The sequence below is a fragment of the Lotus japonicus genome, chromosome 3 (assembly GCF_012489685.1).
Source record: "Lotus japonicus ecotype B-129 chromosome 3, LjGifu_v1.2".
Classification (NCBI taxonomy): domain Eukaryota; kingdom Viridiplantae; phylum Streptophyta; class Magnoliopsida; order Fabales; family Fabaceae; genus Lotus; species Lotus japonicus.
This window is the reverse complement of record NC_080043.1, coordinates 87275630-87299485: the sequence shown is the minus strand read 5'-3', so window position 1 is coordinate 87299485 and position 23856 is coordinate 87275630. Positions and strand designations below refer to the sequence as shown.

Sequence of the window (23856 nt, the reverse complement as noted above, 5' to 3'; positions counted from 1 at the left end):
AAGTCAGGCCTTAAAATTTGGCTTATTGACAGGCCACAAGCCAGGCTTGGGCCATGAGAACACAATGCAGGCCAAGCTTGGGCCATGCAAAGCTTGGCTTGGCTTGGCTTGGCTTATTTCCACCCCTATTGTGGATGATCATGAGCTGGACTTAAAGATGAAAACAAGACCATCAATATTACAATGTGTTATGGATGCGTCAAAATGGCATAAGACTTAATAACATCTCAACCGATCTAAATGTGTTGTGACCAAATAAACATCATAGTTGCAGACTTATAGCTAAAGAACATCTCATCTCAGTCAATTGACTGAGCAACAAGACTTCAACTCATTTATACAAAACTACCTAACTAAGATCTCAAGAAACCTTCTACATGACTTCCTAAAGACTTCCGGGGGCAATTATGACGGTCACTAAATCTATAAATACATGTGTATGTATATGTTTATCATGTATGCATAACTCATCATCAAGCAAACGTTAAGTTCTTCTTAAACTCTATTTACTCATTATTCTTTCACTGACTTGAGCAAAATGTCTGCAGGTATATTTCCACTGATCAACACAGCTTCGTCGTATCCGAGAAGCCTACCAAGGTCATACACCACCATCGTAGACGAAGTATTGTTTCAATCTCAATTCAAGGAGAACACAATATGTATTAAGAAAGAAAACAAGAAAAGTTCATGTGAACTGATTCATGAATGCTTCCCGATCACATATCATATTGCGTATTAATCCATGATTTTCAGTCCAGCTTCGTGCTATCGTAATCAATAACAACTACATCAAGGGAAGGCTCAAGGTTACTGTTAAGTACTATAGATAACGGATTTTATGAGGTGTTACGCAGGTCCACCATAAGGTTGTGATCCGTGATAAAAATAGATTTTATAGCTTTGTCTGATGTACAAGTTATGTTAGAGCAACTCCAACGCTGGTTTCTTAACCAGGTTGGAGGTGCTAAGAACCGTTTCTTAGCTTTTCAAGCCATTGGAGCTTGCTTAGTTGGCAGTTTCAATTTCTTAACTACAGTCCATGGTTGCTTCTGCAAGCAACTTTGCTTTTTCAGTTTCTTAACTAAAATAATATATTTTCTCTCACTCCCCCAACAGCTTTCAGAGGCAAACATAACAGAAAAGATGAAATTGAACAATTCAAGTTCAACAGAGACATAATCAGAGGACGGAAATTGCAATTTTATTGAATGAATTGAAACTTTACATGAAGAAATTGAAACTTAAAACACAAAAATTGATATTTACATAAATAAATAAAAAAATCTTCTCTGGTGAAGTTCTGGAAGCTCTGATCTGAGAGTATTGGCCCTTGCATGTGTGAAAAGGAAGGATTTTTGCAAGCTTCAAGGCTTTGAAGCTTGCAAACAGGGGTTGTGGGGGTCGGATTGAGGCTGTATGGTGGCGGTGGTGGTTGTTTGGTGGCCGATGGTGACTGCATGTGGTTGTTTGGTGGCGGCGGTTGATGTTTGGTGATCGGTTGGGGCTTTGGAGGAGTGGACCAGAGAGATCGAGGGAGAAGAAGTGAGGGAGAGAGGAAGGAGAAGGGGAGGTGTCGAGAGGAAGGAGAAAAGGAGAAGTGAGGCAGAGAGGAAGGATCTGCAGGTCAGGGTGAGAGGAAGGGGAAAAGGAGGCGCTGCAGGTCAGGGAAAGAGGAAGGGGGAAAGAGGAAGGGGAAAAGAAGAAGGTGAGTGAGAGCTTGAGGAAGAAGGTGAGTGAGAGAGGTTGAAGAAGAAGCTGAGCGTGGGAGAAGAAGAAGCTGAGCGTGGGAGAAGAGAGGAAGAAGAGAGGAGCGGCTAGGGTTGAGGGTTGGGTCTGAGGGTGAGAGTGAGGAAAAATAGATTATATAGTGGGTGACCGGCTGAGCCGGTCATCCCACCGGCTGGTGCCGGTTTTCTGCCCGTTTGGGCTTTTTTTTTTTTGAATTTTTTTAAATTGACCGGTTTGACCGGTTTTTCTGCCCGTTTTCTGACCGTTTTTTCAATTCTCCGACCGTTTTTTCAATTCTCAGATTCTTTACCTTATATATAGTGCAGTAGACCATTTGAAACACCAACATTTACTCCCACAATTTCTCTCTTGTCCAAAAATTCTCAAATTTCTCACAATGTCTAATCCTTATGAGCAATATTATCCACTGCTCGACAATGAAACACCTCCTACAAGTGAAGGTTTGCAACCTTCGCCTATGTTTCCGCCACAAAACCAACCTCCGCAGATGATTCACCTGCAAAGCCAACCTATGATGGTGGTCCAACAACAAAACCAACATTCGCAGGTGATTCGCCCGCAAAGCCAACCTATGCCGATGTTCCAACAACAAAACCCACATCCGCAAATGTATCAACCACAAAGCCAACATCCGCAGATGTGTCACCCTCAAAACCAACCTCCTCACACCGGTGGTAATGTTCAAAATCCTTCGTATCAAATGTTTCCACAATCGTTCTACCATCAAAACCAACCTCAGGGTCAAATGGGATCATATCCATCACAAATGTCTTATCCAAACAATCCACAATATTGCATGTATCCACCACAATACCAAGCACCTCCTACTGGTAGCAGCAGTAGTTCAAAAGTCTCAAGTACACAATGTGAGGCTATGCCCGAGGAGCCTGAATTTTCTACTCAACGGGGTCTAGATGATATTGATCTTGAAGAATCCGGAAATAAACGCACCAAATGGAGTGGTAAAGATAATATACTTCTTCTTCAGTCATGGCTCAACGTTTCTACCGATCGGGTCGTGGGAAATGAGCAAAAGTCAGATTTGTTCTGGAATAAGATTCGAGCCCAATATGAGGAGTACCGCGACGATGCCTCTCCTTCGAGGACATGGTTATCCCTGAAATCTCATTTTAATAAATTGAATGCTGATCTTCAAAAATTTGTCGGTTGCCACACTAAAGCCGTCAATCATTGGAAAAGTGGACACTCAGATAAGGACATCATGGCTACGGCGCATCAATTATATCATGTAGATACGGGTAAAGATTTCAAACATGAGAATGAATGGCGGTTGGTGAAGGATGAACCAAAGTGGAAGGGAACATTTATGACAACCAGTTCAACGAGGCAGAAGAAGTCAGTAGATGGGGTGTATGCAACATCGTCTGACCGGAGTGCATCAATCGAGGGCGACGAATATGAGGCCACACAACCAGCAACCCGCCCGTTGGGAAAAAAGAACCAGAAAAGGAAGGCCAAAGTAGGAGACACAGCTTCAAGTGATCTCGATTATGTTCCTAACTCCGAGATGATAGCCATCGGGAAAGCTAAACTGGGATTCCTTGCGAGTTTTGAGAAGCTCAAGACTGAAGAACTGGAGGTGAGAAAGGAAAAAAACAAACTTCAAAAGGCGCGGTTATTGAAGGAATACAAAGATATCCTTATGGAGGACACATCTGAAATGAACGAGGTGCAGTTAGCAACGCATCAGCGCCTAGTTGAATTCGCCATGAAAGAACTAGGAATGTCTTAATTCTTGTTGTTGTCTTTCTTAGCGTGTGCCAATGTTGTGATTTTAGCATTTCTACTTATTGATTATGCATTAGTGTTGTAATTTTAGCATTTCTACTTATGTGTATTGCATCAGTGTTGTAATTTTAGCATTTCTACTTATGTATTCTGCATTAATGTTGTAATTTCAGTATTCGAATTTTTCTTAATGTGTACTGCGTTTCTACTTATGTGTTCTATATAGCCGTTGGGGAATATAGCCGTTGGGGAATATAGCCGTTGGGGAATATAGCCGTTGTGGAATATAGCCGTTGGAGAATATAGCCGTTGGGGAATATAGTCGTTGGGGAATATAGCCGTTGGGGAATATAGCCGTTGTGGAATATAGCCGTTGGAGAATATAGCCGTTGTTGTTTCTCTTATTTATACATGTCATATTTCATTCATCTCAACATTCAAGAGTTGTTTTGTCCTCTCATATTTTCTTCCTCCTATCCAATTACACTGATAGTTTCTCATTGTGTCATAGAATGGATCCAAACAATATGGCCGACTTGGACATTTACGACGTTGTCATTGACGAACTTATCAATGACACGACTATAGAAGATATGATGCAGGAGGAGATGGAGTTTTATCAACGACGTGCCAACACCGTTAGGCCCAAGCGAACAAGAAAGGTGATAGAGAGAGATCGTGAAGCTGGGAACGAGCGGTTGTGGAATGACTACTTCTCCGAAAATCCTGTGTACACGGAAGAGCTTTTCCGACGAAGGTTTCGAATGCGAAAGCATGTGTTCCTCAGAATTGTAGGGGCCCTTGGGTCTCATGACCCGTACTTTTTAATGTCTGTCGATGCAGTTGGAAGACAAGGCCTGTCACCATTACAAAAGTGCACCGCCGCTATTCGTATGTTGGCGTACGGATCACCTGCTGACAGTGTTGACGAGTACGTTCGAATTGGTGAAAGTACTGCAATTGAGTGCTTAAAGAATTTTGTGGAAGGTGTGTGTGCAGTATTTGGTGGAACATACTTGAGGCGCCCGAACCAGGAAGACATTACCCGCTTACTTCAATGGGGCGAGTCTCGTGGATTTCCAGGTATGTTGGGTTCTATTGATTGTATGCATTGGGAATGGAAGAATTGTCCAGTTGCGTGGAAAGGTCAATTCACCCGAGGTGATCATGGAAAGCCCACAATCATGCTTGAAGCAGTGGCATCACAAGACTTGTGGATTTGGCATGCATTTTTTGGCATTGCAGGTTCTAACAATGACATTAATGTGCTAAATCAATCTCCGGTTTTTAATGAGGTTTTGAGTGGAAATGCTCCCATGGTGAACTTTAGCGTGAATGGAACAATGTATAACATGGGATACTATCTAGCAGACGGTATCTATCCCCCGTGGGCTACATTTGTGAAGACCATCCCAATGCCGCAAGGAGAAAAAAGGCAAAAATTTGCGAAAAGACAAGAAGGAGCAAGAAAGGACGTTGAACGTGCATTCGGCGTTCTCCAATCTCGGTTTGCAATAGTTCGTGGTCCATCACGCTTTTGGCATCCGAATGAGATGAAGTCAATAATGTATGCTTGCATCATATTGCACAACATGATTGTTGAAGATGAGCGCAACACGTACCGAGGTAATTTTGTTTATGATCAGGTCAATAATGACATATTGGATGCTGAAGTAGTAAGTGGTCCTATTCCCGCTTTTAGAAATATCTTGGAAAGAAGAGCACATCAAATTGATAGGTCAATTCATCACCAGCTTCAAGCAGACTTGGTGGAGCATATTTGGCAGCTTCCCGAAAACGAGAATAATGAAAATTAACCTTCAAGTGTTATTATGTATTTCATTTCAAATGTATTGTTGCTTATTTTTCATTGTCATGTATTTTCTTTCGTCTTTATTTCTATCATTCAATAAAATTGTTTTTGCTAGAAATAACACAATGTACTTTTTTATTTTTGTTTCAAGTTAGCATGCCGATATTTAAATTTAATTGTTTTAAATATTAAGTAAAATTAGTAATTAATAATTAAATTCGTATTAATTTTAATTAAATTATTTTTAAGTTGAAGTATTGATTTAGTATTAAATTTTAAATCTAAATTGAGTGAAAATAAATATTATTAATTTATGTTGTATGGTGGGACACGGGTGGGACCCTTCAAATAGTAATTTAAGAAACCATGGGTTGGAGCAAAATCTGCTTCAGTTTCTTAGGAGTTTCTTAAGTCTGATGTGGCAGACAGGGCCCACAGGAATAGTGCTGAATAGTGCTGAATAGTGTGTTAAGAAACCAAATAAGAATTTTGGGGTTGGAGTTGCTCTTATGAGTTATGACCCTTTCAAACTTTTCCAGAGGAAGTGTGTGGCAGTGGTCATATAGAGCCCTCATCAGACTAGACTAGGTTCAACAATCATTTCAACCACCAACTATTATGCAACCTTACTTTTCTTCTTTATCTTTCCAATCGAAGTCATTTGTTTATGGAGGAGGTGAGGACGATGATGAAGGAACTGCGAAACCCATTTTGACGGAGCTTCAAGAGGAGTTCGAGAACTGGGGATCTCTAATGGTTATGGGGCTCGCGACATCGCTATTTGTGGAGATGCCAGGGTTCACGACGGTGGCGTTTCGCGTAGGCACTGGGTTCGACAGTGTTGTCCACAGAGGTTCCTCATGACGGCGTGACTCGGTGATGGTAGGAAGGTGGCTTTGTGGAACCATGGTTGTGTCTAGGTGTGTGCCTCTGTTTTCCTATACTGGCTAGCTCTCTCTACTTTTATGATTCTGATTCTCTCATTTTCTCTCTTATTGTTGGCTCTATCTCTTCCTAATGAGTGTTCTAAACTCTATATTAGTGTATAGAGGAAAGGATAAAAGGGTCCAAAACAGACGGAAAAAAATGGAAGTCTTAAATGGGATCTATCATGAAGATTTTGGTCTTCATTTTGTATATTTGTGTAAACTTGGCTGGGTTGTTGATGATATATTTGTCTTTTGATTTTACATGTATATTCTGAACTGGTATTTGACTAACAGTTGGAATTTCAAACAAGTTTTCGATCCAATTGATTCAAGAACACATCAATAACAGCATATCACAACATATTTGTTCAACCAAATAAAACTAAATGAGAAGGAAATTGAATGTTACTTGGTTAGAATAAGATTCGATTCCTCTTCTCTTTATATCTCTTCGGGGTGTTCTCAGCTTGAATTTTTTTTTTTGTTTGGGTTCCAGCTTTCAGATAAGAGAAAAGTGACGATTGAGGATTTAAGAGGGAAAACACGGGTCACTAAGGGGAAGCAGGGGTGGCGATTTCCATTATGAGAGTGATATTAATCTAAATAAGCGCTTTTGTTTAGCTAATTTTTTAATGAAGGGAGCAAGTGTGAATATGTTTATGTTGTTCTATTGCGTAGAAAATGTTCAACGATTTTTCATCCATGTTCATTTTTTATGAGTTTGGCTTTAATCCTTTATAAGAACCTACACTATAATTTAGATGCTTCACAAGATATTAATTGGTAAGCTTTGTGATTGTTTTGCTCACAAACCACTTTGGGAGGTATATTTTTTGCTTTTAAATTTATTTTTAATCACTTGCTTTTGTAATTGATATATCTCCTTTTTGCATCCCCTGCAGGAGAAGTTCTACACTGATGATTGCATCTATCTTATTTCTCTTTTAAAGGTACTTCTTGATGCAAGTCTTTTTTAGTTTTTTTCAATCAGTTTCCTAATAATGAGGCTTTTCACATGTACTTCCTTTTGTTTTTTTATGCAATTGTTTTGTTCATAATTGATAGCAAGCCATTTCTTTCAAGCAGGGCGTTTTCTCTTTTCCTGCATGAATTTTTTCCAAGCACAGTTTGGAGAGAAGCACTGACACCAGCATGAATTTCTTCAATAATCAGCATTGTATTCTTCCCCTGAGATATACTATCTTGGACTGCCTATCATATGTTCGACTTATTAGTATCAGTTGCTGGAAATTGTCATGAAGTGAAACCACTCTTTTTATTGATGCAAAGTTTGCGATTCTCTGGTTTCTCTAGCTGATATTAGGGAGAGTATGTATAGTTCAAAATCATTGAAAGATGATATTGAGGCATTAGGTGGTTGTAATTCAGTTAGAGGGATAAAACACTCAGTTAGAGGGAGAAAACACTGGATGATTCTTTGGTGCTGCGAATCAGCGAAAGGAAGATCCTTCAATCGGAAATTATGCTTCACAGTCATAAATCTAAAATCACTATTCATAGGTCCGCAAGGATGTTTTTGAAAAGGACAACAAAGAGAGTTGATTATCTTTTACTCCATTCTTCTTTAATTGGCCACATGTTGTAATATTAATTTTCTTTACATATGTATATTTTCATAGTAATATTGTAAAGAACAAGAAAAATATGTCAATTAACTAGACAATTTGCACATATATAATTAAATATTCGGTGTTACCCATTTGTTTATATCATCTACACTTAACTTCATCTAATTTCACCTATAACCAACAATTAAAATTCTAATTAAGTAAGTGTCAATTTCTTTTTTTTATCAATGTATGAAAAAACTATTTAATTTACATATTCAATTATTATTGCATATATGTAATCTATTAATAATAAATTACAGCCATATTTCAAAAAAATAATTAATTACAGCATCATTTGTTATTAAAACTCAAATTTCAAGATATAATTATAACAATAAAAACTAATAGTATTATCTTATATGTTGCAACATATTAAATTAAAATTTAAAGGGACTCGTGCATCGCACGGGATTTCATCCTAGTATTGTTCACATGGATTGTATTAATCCATGGTTTTTGACATGTTTTTCTGTAAGAAAATACTTTTTTTTTTGATAATTGGGAGGGCCAACGGCCCAAAAAACCACAGACTACATTACTCTTGGAACAGAATTTCCAATAGCATCAGAACGAAGAAGGGGGAGCAATCCAGAGGGGATTTGTCCACTATCAAAATTCGCTTCTCCGACTGCATGCCCAATCTGCGTAAGAAAATCAGCACATTTGTTGGCTTCACGATAGATAAGGTGGAAAGAGATATGCCAGTTTGGAGAAAATAGGGAGGCAATGTCCCTTACTATATCAGCACACGGATGATTTGCAGGGCAAGTGTCTGTGAGGATAGCAAAAGCAGCTTTAGAGTCAAGTTCTACTCCTAGCCTCCTTGGTCTCTGGTTGTCCACCATACGGAGGCCTAAAAGGACACCCCATAGTTCAGCACATAGAGGATTACAAAAGTCTAATCTGTGAGCAAAACCTCTAATGATTCTACCACGTGAGTCCCTCAACAGCCCTCCACAAGCAGCTTTCTTAGACCTCAGTAAGCTGGACCCATCAACATTTAATTTGCAGACGCCTTCCTGAGGCATTGCCCAGGAGATATGAAACTCTTTCCTATGCAAATCATCAATTTTCTTAGGGGATAGCAGGGTCTTTGTGACTTCAGCTGCATATCGGGTCGCATTGATGATGATATTGCTGGGCATATTAGAACTATTATTGAAGATGAGGTCACATTGATCTTTCCATAGATGCCAAGCGATAATATCAAACAGAAGGGGCCACTTGATACCATCCTTATGTCTCTCTTTCCTCTGAAGATTATAAACAAGCCAGTCAGACAGCCCCAAACTGAAAAATTTGGTCCATTCCCTTGGTGAGATTAAGGGATTCCAGACTTCCTGAATATGACTGCAATCTCTTATCACATGCATTACTGTTTCTTCAGCATTGAGGCATCTAGGACAAAGGGCATCAGCAGTCATTTTCCTTCGAAACCTCTCCTTATTCGTGAGGAGTCTATCATGAGAAACCTGCCAAAGAAAGCTTTGAACCCTAGGAGGTCCCTTGTATTTCCACACCAGGTCAAATGCCTTAGCAGTGTACAAATCAGGATAATTAAAAATCAAAGAGTAGACAGATTTAATGCTGAAATACCCATCAGAGGAGGGGCTCCATATGGGAGTATCATCCCCATGTTTGTCATCTGGAGGACGGATTTTGGTAACTTTATCACAGATATCCAGAGGGAGCAGCTGTTTCAAATTGTCCCAATCCCAGTGCCCCTCCTTAGGATAGAAGGATACAGGAAGGTTTTGAACCCATGAATGATTGTCTTCAGGGATATACTCAACCAAATTCTCTACAGAAGGGATCCAAGCATCTGTCCAAAAGAGAGTAGATCGACCATTTCCAATTTTCCAAGTTGTCCCTTTAACTGCCAGAGGCCACACACTACATATTCCTTTCCAAGAAGGGGAGTCTATGGGTTTGGGGACATGGGACAACCTCACAGCAGGGCTAAATTTATATTTAGCTTTGAACACTTTGACCCAAAGGCAGTCCTCATTTCTGAAGATTTTCCAAGCAAGTTTGGTCAGGTAAGCTCTGTTAATTGTGTGCAGGTCCATGAATCCCAGACCTCCATGTTGCTTTGGAGAGCAAATAGTCTCCCAACTAACTAGATGGCATTTCCTACTTTCCACTGTTGTACCCCAGATGAAATTTCTACAAAGCTTTTCAATCTCCTTGCAGATCCCCATAGGGATTGGGGTGGTTTGCATCACATAAGTAGGTAAGCTAAAGAGACAAGATTGAGTTAGTGAAACTCTACCTGCAAATGAAAGAGTTTTAACTTTCCAGCTAGATAATTTCTTCTTTACTTTATCAATGATAAACTGGAAGTTCTCTTTGGTCATGCGAGAGTGGAGGAGAGGAACCCCCAAATACATACCCAAATTGTGAGTTTGGCTGATCCCTAAACTTGTAGAGATTTGGTCAGCTAGGGGGGCCTGGACATTTTTAGAGAAGAAGATTCTAGTTTTGGCCAAGCTCAACTTTTGCCTGGAGGAGTTACAAAATCTTTTGAGGATGTTGTCAATGAGGTGAGCTTGCTCTAAAGAAGCTTCAGCCACCAAAATAACATCGTCTGCAAACATTAGATGAGAGATGGGGGGGCCATTCCTACCAAATCTGAAAGGTTTCCACTCCCCATTGCCGCAAGCATCTTGAATAACATGGGCTAGCCTTTCAATGCAAACTATAAATAAGTAAGAGGACAAGGGGTCCCCTTGTCTAAGCCCTCATGGGTTCATTTACTATACACAAGAAAATCTTTGTGTAAGGTTACACAAACCTATATTTACTTGTTATAATAAGTTACTTTGCCAGTAAATTTTTTTTTATTTTTTTAACTAATTATATATTATTTAATCATTGTTATAGTTTAACCCACCACCATCTTAATTTCCTTCCGTGACAAAAATACCACCACCATCTGTACTAAAAAAAAACCACCACCACCTTCTTGGCGATTGTGGCTGAAGAGAAGAGTGGCGACGCCAGCGATGGGAGGAGAGACTGCAGTGGCGAATGGAGCGAGCTAGGCTTGGATCTGAGAACGAGGCACTCTCTTCCCCTTCCTTTTCCCCAAATTTTGCGACTGTGGAGCACCCAAAATCGACATCCTCTGCAACTCGATCTCCCTGCTTCATCGTCAATGACATAGAACGTTGCGGCGCGCGGCTCCCAAGAACCCAAATCGATTTCGTCACGGACCTTGCTTGGGATTCTTATGGGGTGAATAAAGCACTGGTCAATTGAATTCTCCATGTTTCAGTGGTTTTAGATTTGGGGGTTTAGGGGTTTTCAATCTTTGATTGATTAACTAACCATACATGTTTTCAATCTTGTAGGTTTTCTTTCATCTTTCCATGTCCTGGATGTGAAATTTCTGGAATTAATGCCCAAAGGTCCTAGCTTTCATCGTCACTGACTTGGATTTATGTGTGTTTGTGGTCTGGGATAATGCTACATGTGTTGGTGTGATGGGCTTTTGTGCTCATATTGAAGATTTGCAATTGGATTTGATGAATTTCTTGATAGTAAGCTACTAGACATGTATCGTGGGATGATGCACACCTGTTGGGTGGAGGATTTTCAGTGGGGTTGTTGTTGGGTTCTAGGGGAAGGAGGAAGAAGGGGAAGAGGATGAAAAGGGTGAAGTCAGTGGTGGAGGAACGGTGAAGGGAGGAGAAGAACTGGTAGCGGTGGTGGTGGTGCCGGCCAGCGGCGGACCTTCATGGTGACATAGGGGAGCTGCAGCTCCCTCACCATTGTCAGAAAAACTAATAGTATCAATAAGATACAAATGTGTTGCTTTTAGCAAATTATAATAATAAAATACTTCAAAGCAATCTCTCTTTCTCTTGTCTTGTACTAGCTACCTATTCACACTCACATGTTTCAAATACTAGCTTTGCATCCTATCTCTTTTTCTGTTTTGATGTACGTGCGGTGAAATCTATATATCTCTACAATTAAAAATAAAGAAATTGTCTTTTCATTTTAATTATCTTTTTACAAAATTGTTCTTGATAATCAAAAGTGAAATTGTAATCTGTATATATTTTCATTTTTTATAATGTTTGATGAAGATCACTAGACACTTACAGTGAGATGATTAAAAATGAGAGATAAGTGATAAATGTGATATATGACATAAAGTGATATGAGCCTAAAACTTGCATTCATTCTGTGTAGCTTCTATTGGGTTTTGTGGTATTAGTAGTTGGTATACTGCCTTCAGTCTGCAACGTGTTGGGTAGCTGCAGTTTCTAGTTTATGTTTGTTTGGCAGCTTTCTTTTATTTTTATTTTATTTTTTGTCTTGTTTCCTCTATTGTATTGGGTTTGAAGTACCCCTTGTACTTCCATTTCAATACAAAATTTGGCTTACCTAAAAAAAAAACATAAAGTGATATGTGATAAGCGCATAATTGATGTACTTTACGTGTGTCTTTCTAAGCTTCATTATATACATTTTTGTGCTTAATTGTTATGACTTAGCCATGTTTTAACCATTAGTGTTTATTTGGATTATTCATGGAAAAGAGCTTAATTCTACCCTTTTAGTTTCTATGACTGTTTTTCTAGAACAGGTTAAATCTGGATCTACAAATATTCAAATAGGGCGAATTATATGTCGTTGGAAAGATAACTCGAAGCCCCACATATTTGATGTTCAGCACAATTCGAGTAAAAGCTTCTAACATGATCAGAATTGTCTTGCAAAGTTGCTGTCGCTAATCCTGCGAGTCTGGAACAGTGTGCACTAAAATGATCATATCTTGGGCTACAGAACTCCGAATTAGGATCCGATTGAAGGCCCGCGAAGCTGACTTAAAGAGCTACAACTCTAATGTTTACCTCAATTGAAGATTCAGACTTCTTGTGGGACCCGTGAATGCCTGATTGTTCAGCAGCTTACTCCTTTATGTGGGCCCGATTTTGTGAAGATTTAGAAAAGATTTAGATAACAAAGATTGTTACTTGATGAACAAGTTTATTTATTAGTATAAATAAGTGAGTTTAGGCTTTTGCTAGACCTCACCACCATCACACCACTCCACCTTCTCCTAATATCTCTCTACATCTTTTCTAGTATGAGTTGCTAAACTCCATAGTTAGTCTTAGGATTTTTAATATTCTTGTGTTTGTAAACTTGAGGCTCTGTTCTTAATGCAAATTTCTTCTTTATTAATTCTCTTCATCTCTATTTCTGATATAGGGTTTGCTTAATTCCGTAGTTTTAGAAATAAGAGTTGATGCATGTTCGTTTAGTTCATGTTAGTTCGTAAATGTTTCTTAATCGCTTAGTTTAGGAAACTGTGAATTGATTTTCGCTTAGTTAATCAACTCTCACGAATTAGGGAAACAATAAGGAAGAATTAATCTTTTGTAACCAATGATGGTTTCTTGCACTTGAATGTTATAATCCGAGGACTAACACTTTCTTTTATCTGATTAAATCTCTTTTAATTTCTGATTGCTTACTTTACAATCAAATCAACCAAACCCCCTTTTTAATTGCTTTGTTTTACTCTATTATCAATTAATACTTCACCGAGTCCTCGTGAGATCGATCCTGATGTTCAACACCTTGTACTGCATTCAAAGCAGAATACTTTGACACGCACCCGTGACAGTGCGTTCGTCAAAGTGGCGCCGTTGCCGGGGACTTTGGTGATTATTAATTGTTTTTAGAGTATTTTTTTTCCCTTTTTTGTTTAATTTATTTTCGTTTTTATTAAAATAAATACAAAAAAAACAAAAAAAAAGGAACCAGCGGTTATAGTCACACTTGATTTTTTTTTAATTATTATATTCTAGATTGTGTTTTTATTTTATATCCATATCTTTTATATCTATCACATATCTTTTATTCATATCTGATATCTTCTAATTCTCTTTCCTATCTTTTTTTTTATATCACTATCTCTTTCTTATTTCTCTATCTTTTCTCTCTTTTATTTTATTTTGCTATCTTTTCTGTCTTCTTTCCCTTCATAGTTATTATTCTTATTATTATTACTAGATTTGTTTCTTTTACTAACCTTTTTTCTTTTCCTTTTTTTTTGTGGTGAAAAAAAAAAGATAATATTGGATCACAAGTGTTAGTTTGTGGAGTTTTTGCAGTGATGGAAGCTAAACTTGATAAGCTAGAAGCCAAACTCGACGAGATACAATTTTCTGTTACACAAATGTTGCTCAAGAGCTATCAACAACAGTTTGAGTCACCTCAATGTTATCCACAAGAGAATTTTGAAAATATTTGGTGTGACCCACCTTGCTATCATCCACAAGGGCAATTCCAACAGCCTATTTATGCACCACCATGCTACTACTTGCAAGAGGAATTTCAATATCCTTTTCATGATCCACATCATTCACAAGAGGAATTCCATCAACCTTGGAATGATCCACCCCAATTTTTGGAAGACCTTTCAAAGCAATATGAAGCAAACCAAGCTCAGTTTCAACAACCTCGACACGAGGAACCTTCCATATTGCAAGAAATTCAAGACATGTTGAACCAAATGTCTGCAAATCTCAATGCAAATGCTAATCAACACCTGCAAGATACTGCGAATTTACAAGCTCCAGTTAACGAGCTAGTTGCACACGCTCCCACATTGCAACATGAAGCTGATGCAGAGATTGATGATGAAGTTAATCCTTGTGTTGATACTCATCTTGATGCTAGCACTGATGGTTCTGGTGATGTTAATGAGTTTGAAGTCGATGTTGCTTCTGATGCTAATTCTAATGATGAGGACAACAAACAAGAAATATATCTCCCTCTTCCACATAGAACTTATGAGAGTGAGAAGATTTATCCTAGTGAAGAAGAAAATAAGTTGTTGGATGATTTCAAGAAGTGTTTTGCAGGGGATGAAGTTAAGAAGATGGATGTAGAATGTGGTTCTAAATTAGCAATTTTTCCACATAAACCGCTTTTAATTAATCTAGACATTTTTGAAAAAGTCGTGCTTATTGAAGACTCTGTTGATTGCAAGCAATCAATTTCCATGGAGGAATATGTTTTGAAACCTCTACCGAAGCCTCCAGACAAAGAGTTGATTGTTGAATGTACTGATTTTTCATTTACTCTTATTTCAGGTTGGACACATGCTCGAAAAACGTTTTCACTCAAACTGAACATTGTCATGAGTCATGCTGAAAGTGCTAGAAAACAGTTTGGGTTTGTTAAGATTGTTGCAGATGAGATCCCTCCAAAACCACCCGACTTGTGGATTGTTGTTGTTGTGCCTCAAGACTATGAGCTTCCGCTGAATGCAAGGCCTCCACCGGACCCAGGTGATAGCAGATTCAGAGCATTATCAGGTTTCATGCCTCGCCAGCTCCATTGATCCCTGGTTTTTCCTATCCCTTCTCTTTTCTTACACTTGTCTAATTTATTTGATGATTTGTGCCACACATTGAGGACAATGTGTGATTTAAGTGTGGGGGTGAGAATCTTATTTAGGAGTAGTAGAACCTCAGTTAGGATAGCTTGCAATTTCAATTTATTTGCTTTGTTTTTATTGTTTTCAATAAAAGAATTCACACTTTTTCAATGAGTTTTAGAGATGCTGAGCTTGTGAGCAATGTAACCACTTTTCTGTTAAATTTCATGTCTCTTTTGGATGAAGTTGCTTGCATTTTGAGTTCATCATGATTTGCATTGAGAACTGATTTGTTGGATTCATTGTGTTATATGCTTGCCATGTGAGACTACCTTCTGAGATTTTGGACCAAACACTTGAATGGTAATATTTTTGCCATGATTCTCTTCTTTCTTGTGTGATTTCCTCATGTTTATATGCACTGCAGAACTTGACTTGATTCTGACTAAAATTGTTGTTTATGTGTATACATTGAAGTGATAAGGCATTCTTTTTCAATAACCTACTGGCCTAAAAAGCTTACCTTGCATGTTTTAACCTTTGTTTTAACCCCTTTGAGCCTAATATCTCCATTCTTTTGCAGCTCATTAGAAGCCTAAGTGAAAAACAATGATGATACCTTACCTTAGGAAATGTAAGAGCTTTGAAATTGTCTTGGGAATGAGTGTTCAATAAGTGTGGGGGTGAATTATTTGAATGCATGGTCTAAGTTTCTCTAAAGAAGTACCTTCCTTGTGGATAAATTGTAAGCAAGCAAAAAAAAAAAGTTGAAAGAAAAAAAAAAGAGAAAAATATGCAAATATCAAAAATGAAAAAGAAAAAAAAAAAGTGAAGTTACAAAGTGAAGGAAGGTACTCTTACAAAAGGAAAAGAAGTGAATGTTATAAAAAGAAATTGTGAAAATGAAGAATGTGTTAATTCTTGGGGTTGTGAGTAAGTTTCATTGAATTATTCTTCATTGCTCTTATTTTTCCTAATATTTTAACTCTGAATATCTTTCATAAATCCTTCCTTGACCTTAGCCTCATTACAACCTTCAAAAGTTCTTTGATCTTTGTATGCATTTGTTCAATTTAATTAGTTGCGTTAGAATCTTGTCAAGCCTATGATAGATGCATGTTTTCATGAGATGATGAGAGTTGCTTAAGCATGATTAAACACAAGCCTAAACACTTGAGAGTAGAGAGTATAACACTTGCATCCAACTTCGATGTTCAAATTGCAATTCTTGTTGGCTTGGAATGTAGGTGATGGGGTTCTTGTTTGTCTAATCTCTTTGGAAAGTGAAGTGGTTGTTGTCTTACTCATAAATCTGTATTTCTACCTCTCAAAGATAAGTGTGAGCTGAGTTTTTATGTTTTAGGAAGTACTTGTTACAATAATTGACTTTCTGAATCTTCTTTGAAGTTAAGTTTTGCCCAGGAGTGCAAAAGGTTAAGTGTGGGGGTATTTGATAAGCGCATAATTGATGTACTTTACGTGTGTCTTTCTAAGCTTCATTATATACATTTTTGTGCTTAATTGTTATGACTTAGCCATGTTTTAACCATTAGTGTTTATTTGGATTATTCATGGAAAAGAGCTTAATTCTACCCTTTTAGTTTCTATGACTGTTTTTCTAGAACAGGTTAAATCTGGATCTACAAATATTCAAATAGGGCGAATTATATGTCGTTGGAAAGATAACTCGAAGCCCCACATATTTGATGTTCAGCACAATTCGAGTAAAAGCTTCTAACATGATCAGAATTGTCTTGCAAAGTTGCTGTCGCTAATCCTGCGAGTCTGGAACAGTGTGCACTAAAATGATCATATCTTGGGCTACAGAACTCCGAATTAGGATCCGATTGAAGGCCCGCGAAGCTGACTTAAAGAGCTACAACTCTAATGTTTACCTCAATTGAAGATTCAGACTTCTTGTGGGACCCGTGAATGCCTGATTGTTCAGCAGCTTACTCCTTTATGTGGGCCCGATTTTGTGAAGATTTAGAAAAGATTTAGATAACAAAGATTGTTACTTGATGAACAAGTTTATTTATTAGTATAAATAAGTGAGTTTAGGCTTTTGCTAGACCTCACCACCATCACACCACTCCACCTTCTCCTAATATCTCTCTACATCTTTTCTAGTATGAGTTGCTAAACTCCATAGTTAGTCTTAGGATTTTTAATATTCTTGTGTTTGTAAACTTGAGGCTCTGTTCTTAATGCAAATTTCTTCTTTATTAATTCTCTTCATCTCTATTTCTGATATAGGGTTTGCTTAATTCCGTAGTTTTAGAAATAAGAGTTGATGCATGTTCGTTTAGTTCATGTTAGTTCGTAAATGTTTCTTAATCGCTTAGTTTAGGAAACTGTGAATTGATTTTCGCTTAGTTAATCAACTCTCACGAATTAGGGAAACAATAAGGAAGAATTAATCTTTTGTAACCAATGATGGTTTCTTGCACTTGAATGTTATAATCCGAGGACTAACACTTTCTTTTATCTGATTAAATCTCTTTTAATTTCTGTTTGCTTACTTTACAATCAAATCAACCAAACCCCCTTTTTAATTGCTTTGTTTTACTCTATTATCAATTAATACTTCACCGAGTCCTCGTGAGATCAATCCTGATGTTCAACACCTTGTACTGCATTCAAAGCAGAATACTTTGACACGCACCCGCGACAGTGCGTTCGTCAATATGAAAAAAAGAGATGAGAGAAAAATTAGGGTGTATGAAAAGTGTGAGTCTTTAAATATTACACAGTGTTAACATCTATCAAACATCTCATTTTTCTCTTCATTTTTTTTCTTATATCATCTATCACATCTATTATTTCTCTTTCATTTTCTCTCTTTTCTTTTATTTCTTATCGAGAGTGTTAGTTGGATGTTTTATTTGGTGTGTGTACATTTTTACGAACTCAACTCAACATAGATCTACATTAAAATTAATATGGTAAATTTTTATTTTCCGAGTCAAGTTTTATGTTATAAATTTTAACTTTTTTATTTTTAACTTGTTTATTAGTACATAAAAATATGTGAAATAACCTTTGTATTTGAAAAAAAAAATATCAAACAAAACATACTCTAATTTACACAATATTTTAGCTCCTCCAAACTTTTATGTCAAGTTCCGCCACTGGTGCCGGCGACGGATGGTATGGAGGTTAAGGACAGGAAGGTGGTGGAGAGGAGGAGGAGATAATCACAAATTTTTAAATTAAAATATATAATTTTTTTAATTAAAAATATAGGTGACCTGAGAACCTACAATAACAAGTAAAAATGAGACTTGTGCAACTTTACACAAAGATTTTCTTGTGTATAGTAAATGAACTCCCAATTCATAGTTACATATATTATGTTGTAATTATTGCCATACAATTCGTGTATGTGAGTCATGTACGTGGAGTGGAGTTATTGTTTTTTTCTAATCGAGGGGCTAAAAGCCCAATAGAATAAAATGAGGAAACACACTAAAGCCCTATGTTTTGTAAAAAAAAAAAAACCTCTGTTATACACAGGAGGTGAGACTTGAGAGGTCAGCTTTTGACAAAAAAAAAAAAAAAAGAAGAAGAGGTCAGCTAAAATTGGAACACTAAAAAAGTTGTGGAAGAAATTCAAAGACTCTAATGCTACTAATACTTTGAAGGCTGATCATTTCTTTATTCATGTCTTGAATTCAATTCTCATCCTTGAAGACTTGATGTTTACAAGTAAACACTTTTGGTGAGATTTTTTAAATATTTATAAAGAGTGAAAGAGAGAGATGTACAATGTATATTTTTCTTGATATTGTCATGTGACATGAGAGGATCATAATCCAATACATGTATCCTCCACAAAAAGAAATCTCATTTGAGTCGAGAACTTCCACGTCTTAGTTGGTAAGTTTAATATCATTGAAGACTATAAACACTCTCATTTGAATATTGATTTTCTTACAATGGTGTCGATGGTGATTAGGTAACGGTGGAGGGTGCCTAAAGTTGGCTGTGATATAGGGTACTAAACAATGACAACAAAGAATGAGTCATGAAGTGGCAGTGATCGTGGTGTATGGTTTCAATTTGCTGTTGTGGTGGTGGAGGTGATTAGATGGCGATGTCAGTGATGGAAGCAGAGGGTATTAGATGGTGGTGACGGTAGCAGGGTACTAGTAGTTGCGCGATGGTGGATGGGTTCTCGATGGCAATGACACTAGCAGAGGTGGAGGATCCCGACTGGAGTCAACGATGTCGGAGGGTACCAAGGTTGTGGTTGTGGAGGAGGGTAATGGACGATGTGGGTGGCAGAGAGTACAAGGTGGTGGTTGTGACGCAATGATGAAAGGTACCATGTGAAAGTGGTGGTATAAGATACCAAGTAGAAGTGGTGGTGTCAAGCAGTAAAGAGTGGTGTAGGACACTAAATGGTGATTGGTGGTAGTAGTGGAAGGTAGGGCGGTAGAGGGTGCAAAATGGTGGTGGTGGTAGCATTGGTGGAGGACGTCGATGGTGGTATTAGAGTGAGATAATTGATTTTATATTATATTCTAACACGCCCCCTCACGCAAGAGTCCTTTGGGCTTGAAGCGTGGATAAATGCACAAGTCCACCTACCATGTGCTTAATTAAATTCCACTTTTTAATTAGAAAGTGAGGGGAGCAAGGATCGAACTCTAGACCTCTCGGTCACAGAGGCTCTGATACCATATTAGAGTGAGATAATTGGTTTTATATTATATTCTAACAGGTGGCAGTGGGCATGGGTACTAGATGGAAGCAATGGTGAACATTTTTGGGTAGAGTGACACTGATGATAGGGGAAAGAAGTAAAGAAAAGAGATAGAGAAAACATTTGGGATGGAGGTGTTACATACCATTTTGTTTTAGTTTTAAAAACTAACGATGTCTTTGGTGGAGCAGTGTGATTAGTGACACACCGTATGTCACTTAAAAAATATAAAAATTAACCTAGGACAACAGGTCAGTTACCGGGTATATATAAACTGATAATTGCTATTAAACCCATAGTGAATTTTTTGATATTTACACATTAGTCCGTTTATTGGTTTTGTCCCTCTGAACCTTCTTAGTTCTCAGACCACTTTTCACCAGCAAACTCCCACCTCCGGCCAACACCTCACGCTATCACTACCTTCCCTCCGGCCATCAGATCTAGAGACGCACAACCCATACCCAAGTGGTATGGCTTCTGTTGTTTTTTTTTCAACCTCGTTCCATGGTGGTTTCAGCGAACGCGACGTGAGATTCCGCGGCGGTGGCGCGGCGACTCAGTTTCGGTTGCCAGTGCTTGGGGTTAGACTGTGGCGGCGTGACTTTGAGGCCCGGTGGCACTGTAGATCCGGCTAAGGTAGGAGATGAGAAGTCTGAGAGTTAATGGTATTGGGGTTTTTGTTTGTGGTTGTTTTTGCGTGTTATACTGTGTTAAAATTGGAGATTTCATCTTTGTTTCATTTTATTTTGGTTTTAGATCTAGTTTTCGTTTTTTTTTTAATTTCTAAATCATTGCAGGTGAAGATGTTAGAGATCAGAAAGAGAAGGAGATGAAAAACTAGTAAAGGAATGGGAATTGAAACGGTTAGAGAATTTGCAGAGGTTCGCCGGCGACCTATGGAAATTGCAAGAATGGGAGAAGATGGTCAGAGTAAAAGAATATAACCCCTTACCTAGATTGAATCTATGGGTTAATTTGCAATATTATCCATTCTAGAGAAACCTGCAGTACAATTTCAAAGCCCTTACCCAGTAACAGATCTAGACCATCCATTTTTATATTTATTTATCCATATCCAACGACTACTATTCAACTGCACCACGGTGGAGCAGTTTTCAACTGTACCACCGAAGCCAAAACCCTAAAGTAATGCATTGAAATCATTTTGAAACTTGTATGCTGTGTTTGTTATGCAAGAAACACCAAAGAGAAGTCAGAGAATGTTACAAGAAAGATAGATAATCTTCACTTATTTGGTATGAAATACCGTAACAGAGAGTACAAAAAGGTACTTCATAACACTTTTTCTCAATCTTTTCAAATTGCTGAAAACTGGAATAGTAGGGGCTCTTGGCTTTTGTATTCACTTTTTTTTTCTTTTTTTTTGTGTGGCTATAAGCCTATAACAATACTTTATATGTATATTGATTGAGTTAAAAGTATCTTGAGAGTTTTGACACAAAATATAACTTTTTACATATTTTTTTTATCTCTATCATACTTATCGACTTATAAAAATATACTTTATTTTTCACTTATTTTTCTCTACTCACATTTTCTCTACTCCTTTTGTCTCTTTGCTATTTCTCTCATCAACCAAACAAAGCAATATTATAAACACATGTAGGATTTAATAGAACATGCAATAATAATTTAAACAAATTTTATAATGAGATAAATCATGTTTTATTATTTTATCATGTACTAATAATTAAGAATAGAAAATAATAAAAAGTAAAAGGTCAAATAGTTAACTTGGTATATAAAACTTTCAATGCATTCTAGTCCAAAATTGGTGTTGGTTCTCTCAACCTTGGTCCCCTACTCTACTCTTTCATCCATCCACCCTCTCAATGTTTTTAATTTTCATATTAACTCTTGCTCAGCCTTACTTAACTGTCACTCCTGTGTCACAATGATACCCCTTTACATCATTCCCACTAGAATTCTCTCTTCACATCGTTTTCATACTTCCCATATCAACCTAACCCCATTTCAATAGCCGTTACACTTTTGTCCTTTCTCTCCAGAATTTCAAACCCAAACCATTCCTTGCAGTTCCCAACACTATCTTCTCACTATCTCACTCATACCTCCTTCCATTCTGCTTCCACAAATCCAAATGGGTTGCTGCTTCAGCAAAGCCACAACCCAAAACCCACAAAACCAAAACCCTCAGAAGAACCAGCACCAACCCCACCATGTGAGATCCTCACTCCCCAAATCAAATCCAACCCATGAAGAAGAAGAAGAAGAAGAAGAACCCTCACCACCACTAGAAGAGGAAACAGTGAAGGAGGTTCTCTCTGAAACACCCATTTCCAAACCCCACCAAGTTCCGATTCTGACACCAGAATCGAAGACCCAATTGGTTCTACTTCAACACCCAGATCCGGTTTTGATGGAAACAAAGACCCAAATGCCTCTGCTTCAAAACCCACCGGAGAAATTCGAAATCGAAACAAAGGATGTCATAGAGGAAGTCTCGGAGGTGGTGTCTTCTCAGATTACAGAAGCATGCAGCATTAGCGAAAGCTTTTCAGCCGCCACAACCGCCACCACTGCTACCGTTACAGAGAAGAGAGAAGACGAAGCAACCAGCAAACAACAGAGTGTGAGAGAGGGAACAGCGACGCAAAAGTGGAGTCGATCTCCGTCCAGGAAGCGCCCTCACGCCGCCGACGGGAGAGAGCGAAGGGTCAAATCTCCGGCGAGGAGGCCGGAGCCGTCGCCGTCACCGGAGAAGAGAGTCAAGAGTGGTTCGAGGTTAGTTCGTGGACGAGAGTCAGGTCCGTTGGCGAATCGGAAGCTCAATGCAAGTCCCGCCCGTGTCCGCCGTGACGCCGGCGAGGGTTCCGGGCGGAGGTCGAGGTCGCCGTCGTGTGTGAGGAAGGTTGGCGGTGGTGCTACGCGTAAGGTGGATGCCGGAGCTGATAGGAAAGTAGTGCCGCCGGCAACAACGAATGCGGTGGAGAAGGAGAAGAGTGAGAATGAGACTGAGGAAGTTGGGGAGAAAAACGACGTCGTTCAGCAGGGGGAGTCCCTTGAGAATCCTCATGTTTCCATGGAGTGCTTTATTTTTCTGTAGAAGCACGTTTTTGAATTCTGGAAGCGATTTCACGTGGTGTTGCTTTCATTTTCAGTAGCAGTAATTACTTTTGACTTTTTAACAACTTTGTCAAAACGTGCTTTCTCATTTATATTCTTTCTTTAGTTCAGAGTATTTGATTGATTGACAGCAAACCACTAACAACAATGACTAATTTTTTCACTGCAAATACTTACAGTATGCGATAAATGATTAGTTATAATATGCACTTCATTCTCATGGGTGAAAATTAGACTTTTAATTTTACAGTTAAGGTATGAAATGAGCTAATTAAATTTGTCTTTTTCTCCTAACAAAAATTGTGGGGCATAATAAATAATAAGATCAATTAATTTTGCTGTCTATTAGTACAAGTTGTTATACTTTTGATTTGATCTGGTGTGTTGATATAGAGATGGTGAATTAATCTTGAGATATGTGGTATGGAGCGATGGGAATGGTCCTCGGAATTGAGCATCTTCTTTTCTTTATGGGGATGGGAAGATAGATAGAGGGCTTCTTTTGTTTCTTGGTATTGGGGTGGATTGTTGTCTTGTATTTGTAGGCAAGCGTGTGAACATGTGCCTTGCGGAACGATAAAGTGCACAATAGGACACCCATGGGAAGGATGAACGAGGGAGAGAAACTTCGTGTGCATACTTTGGTTGGTATGTAAATGGTGGATCAATTATCATATGATATTAGAGCCATCATATATCGTTATTGAAGATCAATTACATATGAGTCATTCACAGTTTGTTCATTGCTGCAAATCTAG

General features: G+C 38.2%; 2 protein-coding genes and 1 long non-coding RNA gene across 3 annotated transcripts; all 3 read left to right on the top strand.

Annotated features, from left to right (window-relative positions):
* The first annotated feature begins 5833 nt into the window (after window positions 1-5833).
* On the top strand, window positions 5834-7816 carry LOC130746942 (uncharacterized). The gene is made up of 3 exons (XR_009022265.1): window positions 5834-6234; window positions 7146-7193; window positions 7330-7816. It is a non-coding gene; the product is annotated as an uncharacterized LOC130746942 (long non-coding RNA).
* A 6147-nt stretch (window positions 7817-13963) lies between these two features.
* Window positions 13964-15243, top strand: LOC130744935 (uncharacterized). The gene is made up of 2 exons (XM_057597093.1): window positions 13964-14794; window positions 14993-15243. The coding sequence occupies exons 1-2, from the start codon at window positions 14011-14013 to the stop codon at window positions 15241-15243; spliced, it is 1035 nt and encodes a 344-aa protein (XP_057453076.1). The 5' UTR covers window positions 13964-14010.
* A 6869-nt stretch (window positions 15244-22112) lies between these two features.
* LOC130744934 (uncharacterized) lies at window positions 22113-23078 on the top strand. The gene has a single exon (XM_057597092.1). The coding sequence runs from the start codon at window positions 22113-22115 to the stop codon at window positions 23076-23078; it is 966 nt and encodes a 321-aa protein (XP_057453075.1).
* Window positions 23079-23856: the final 778 nt, after the last annotated feature.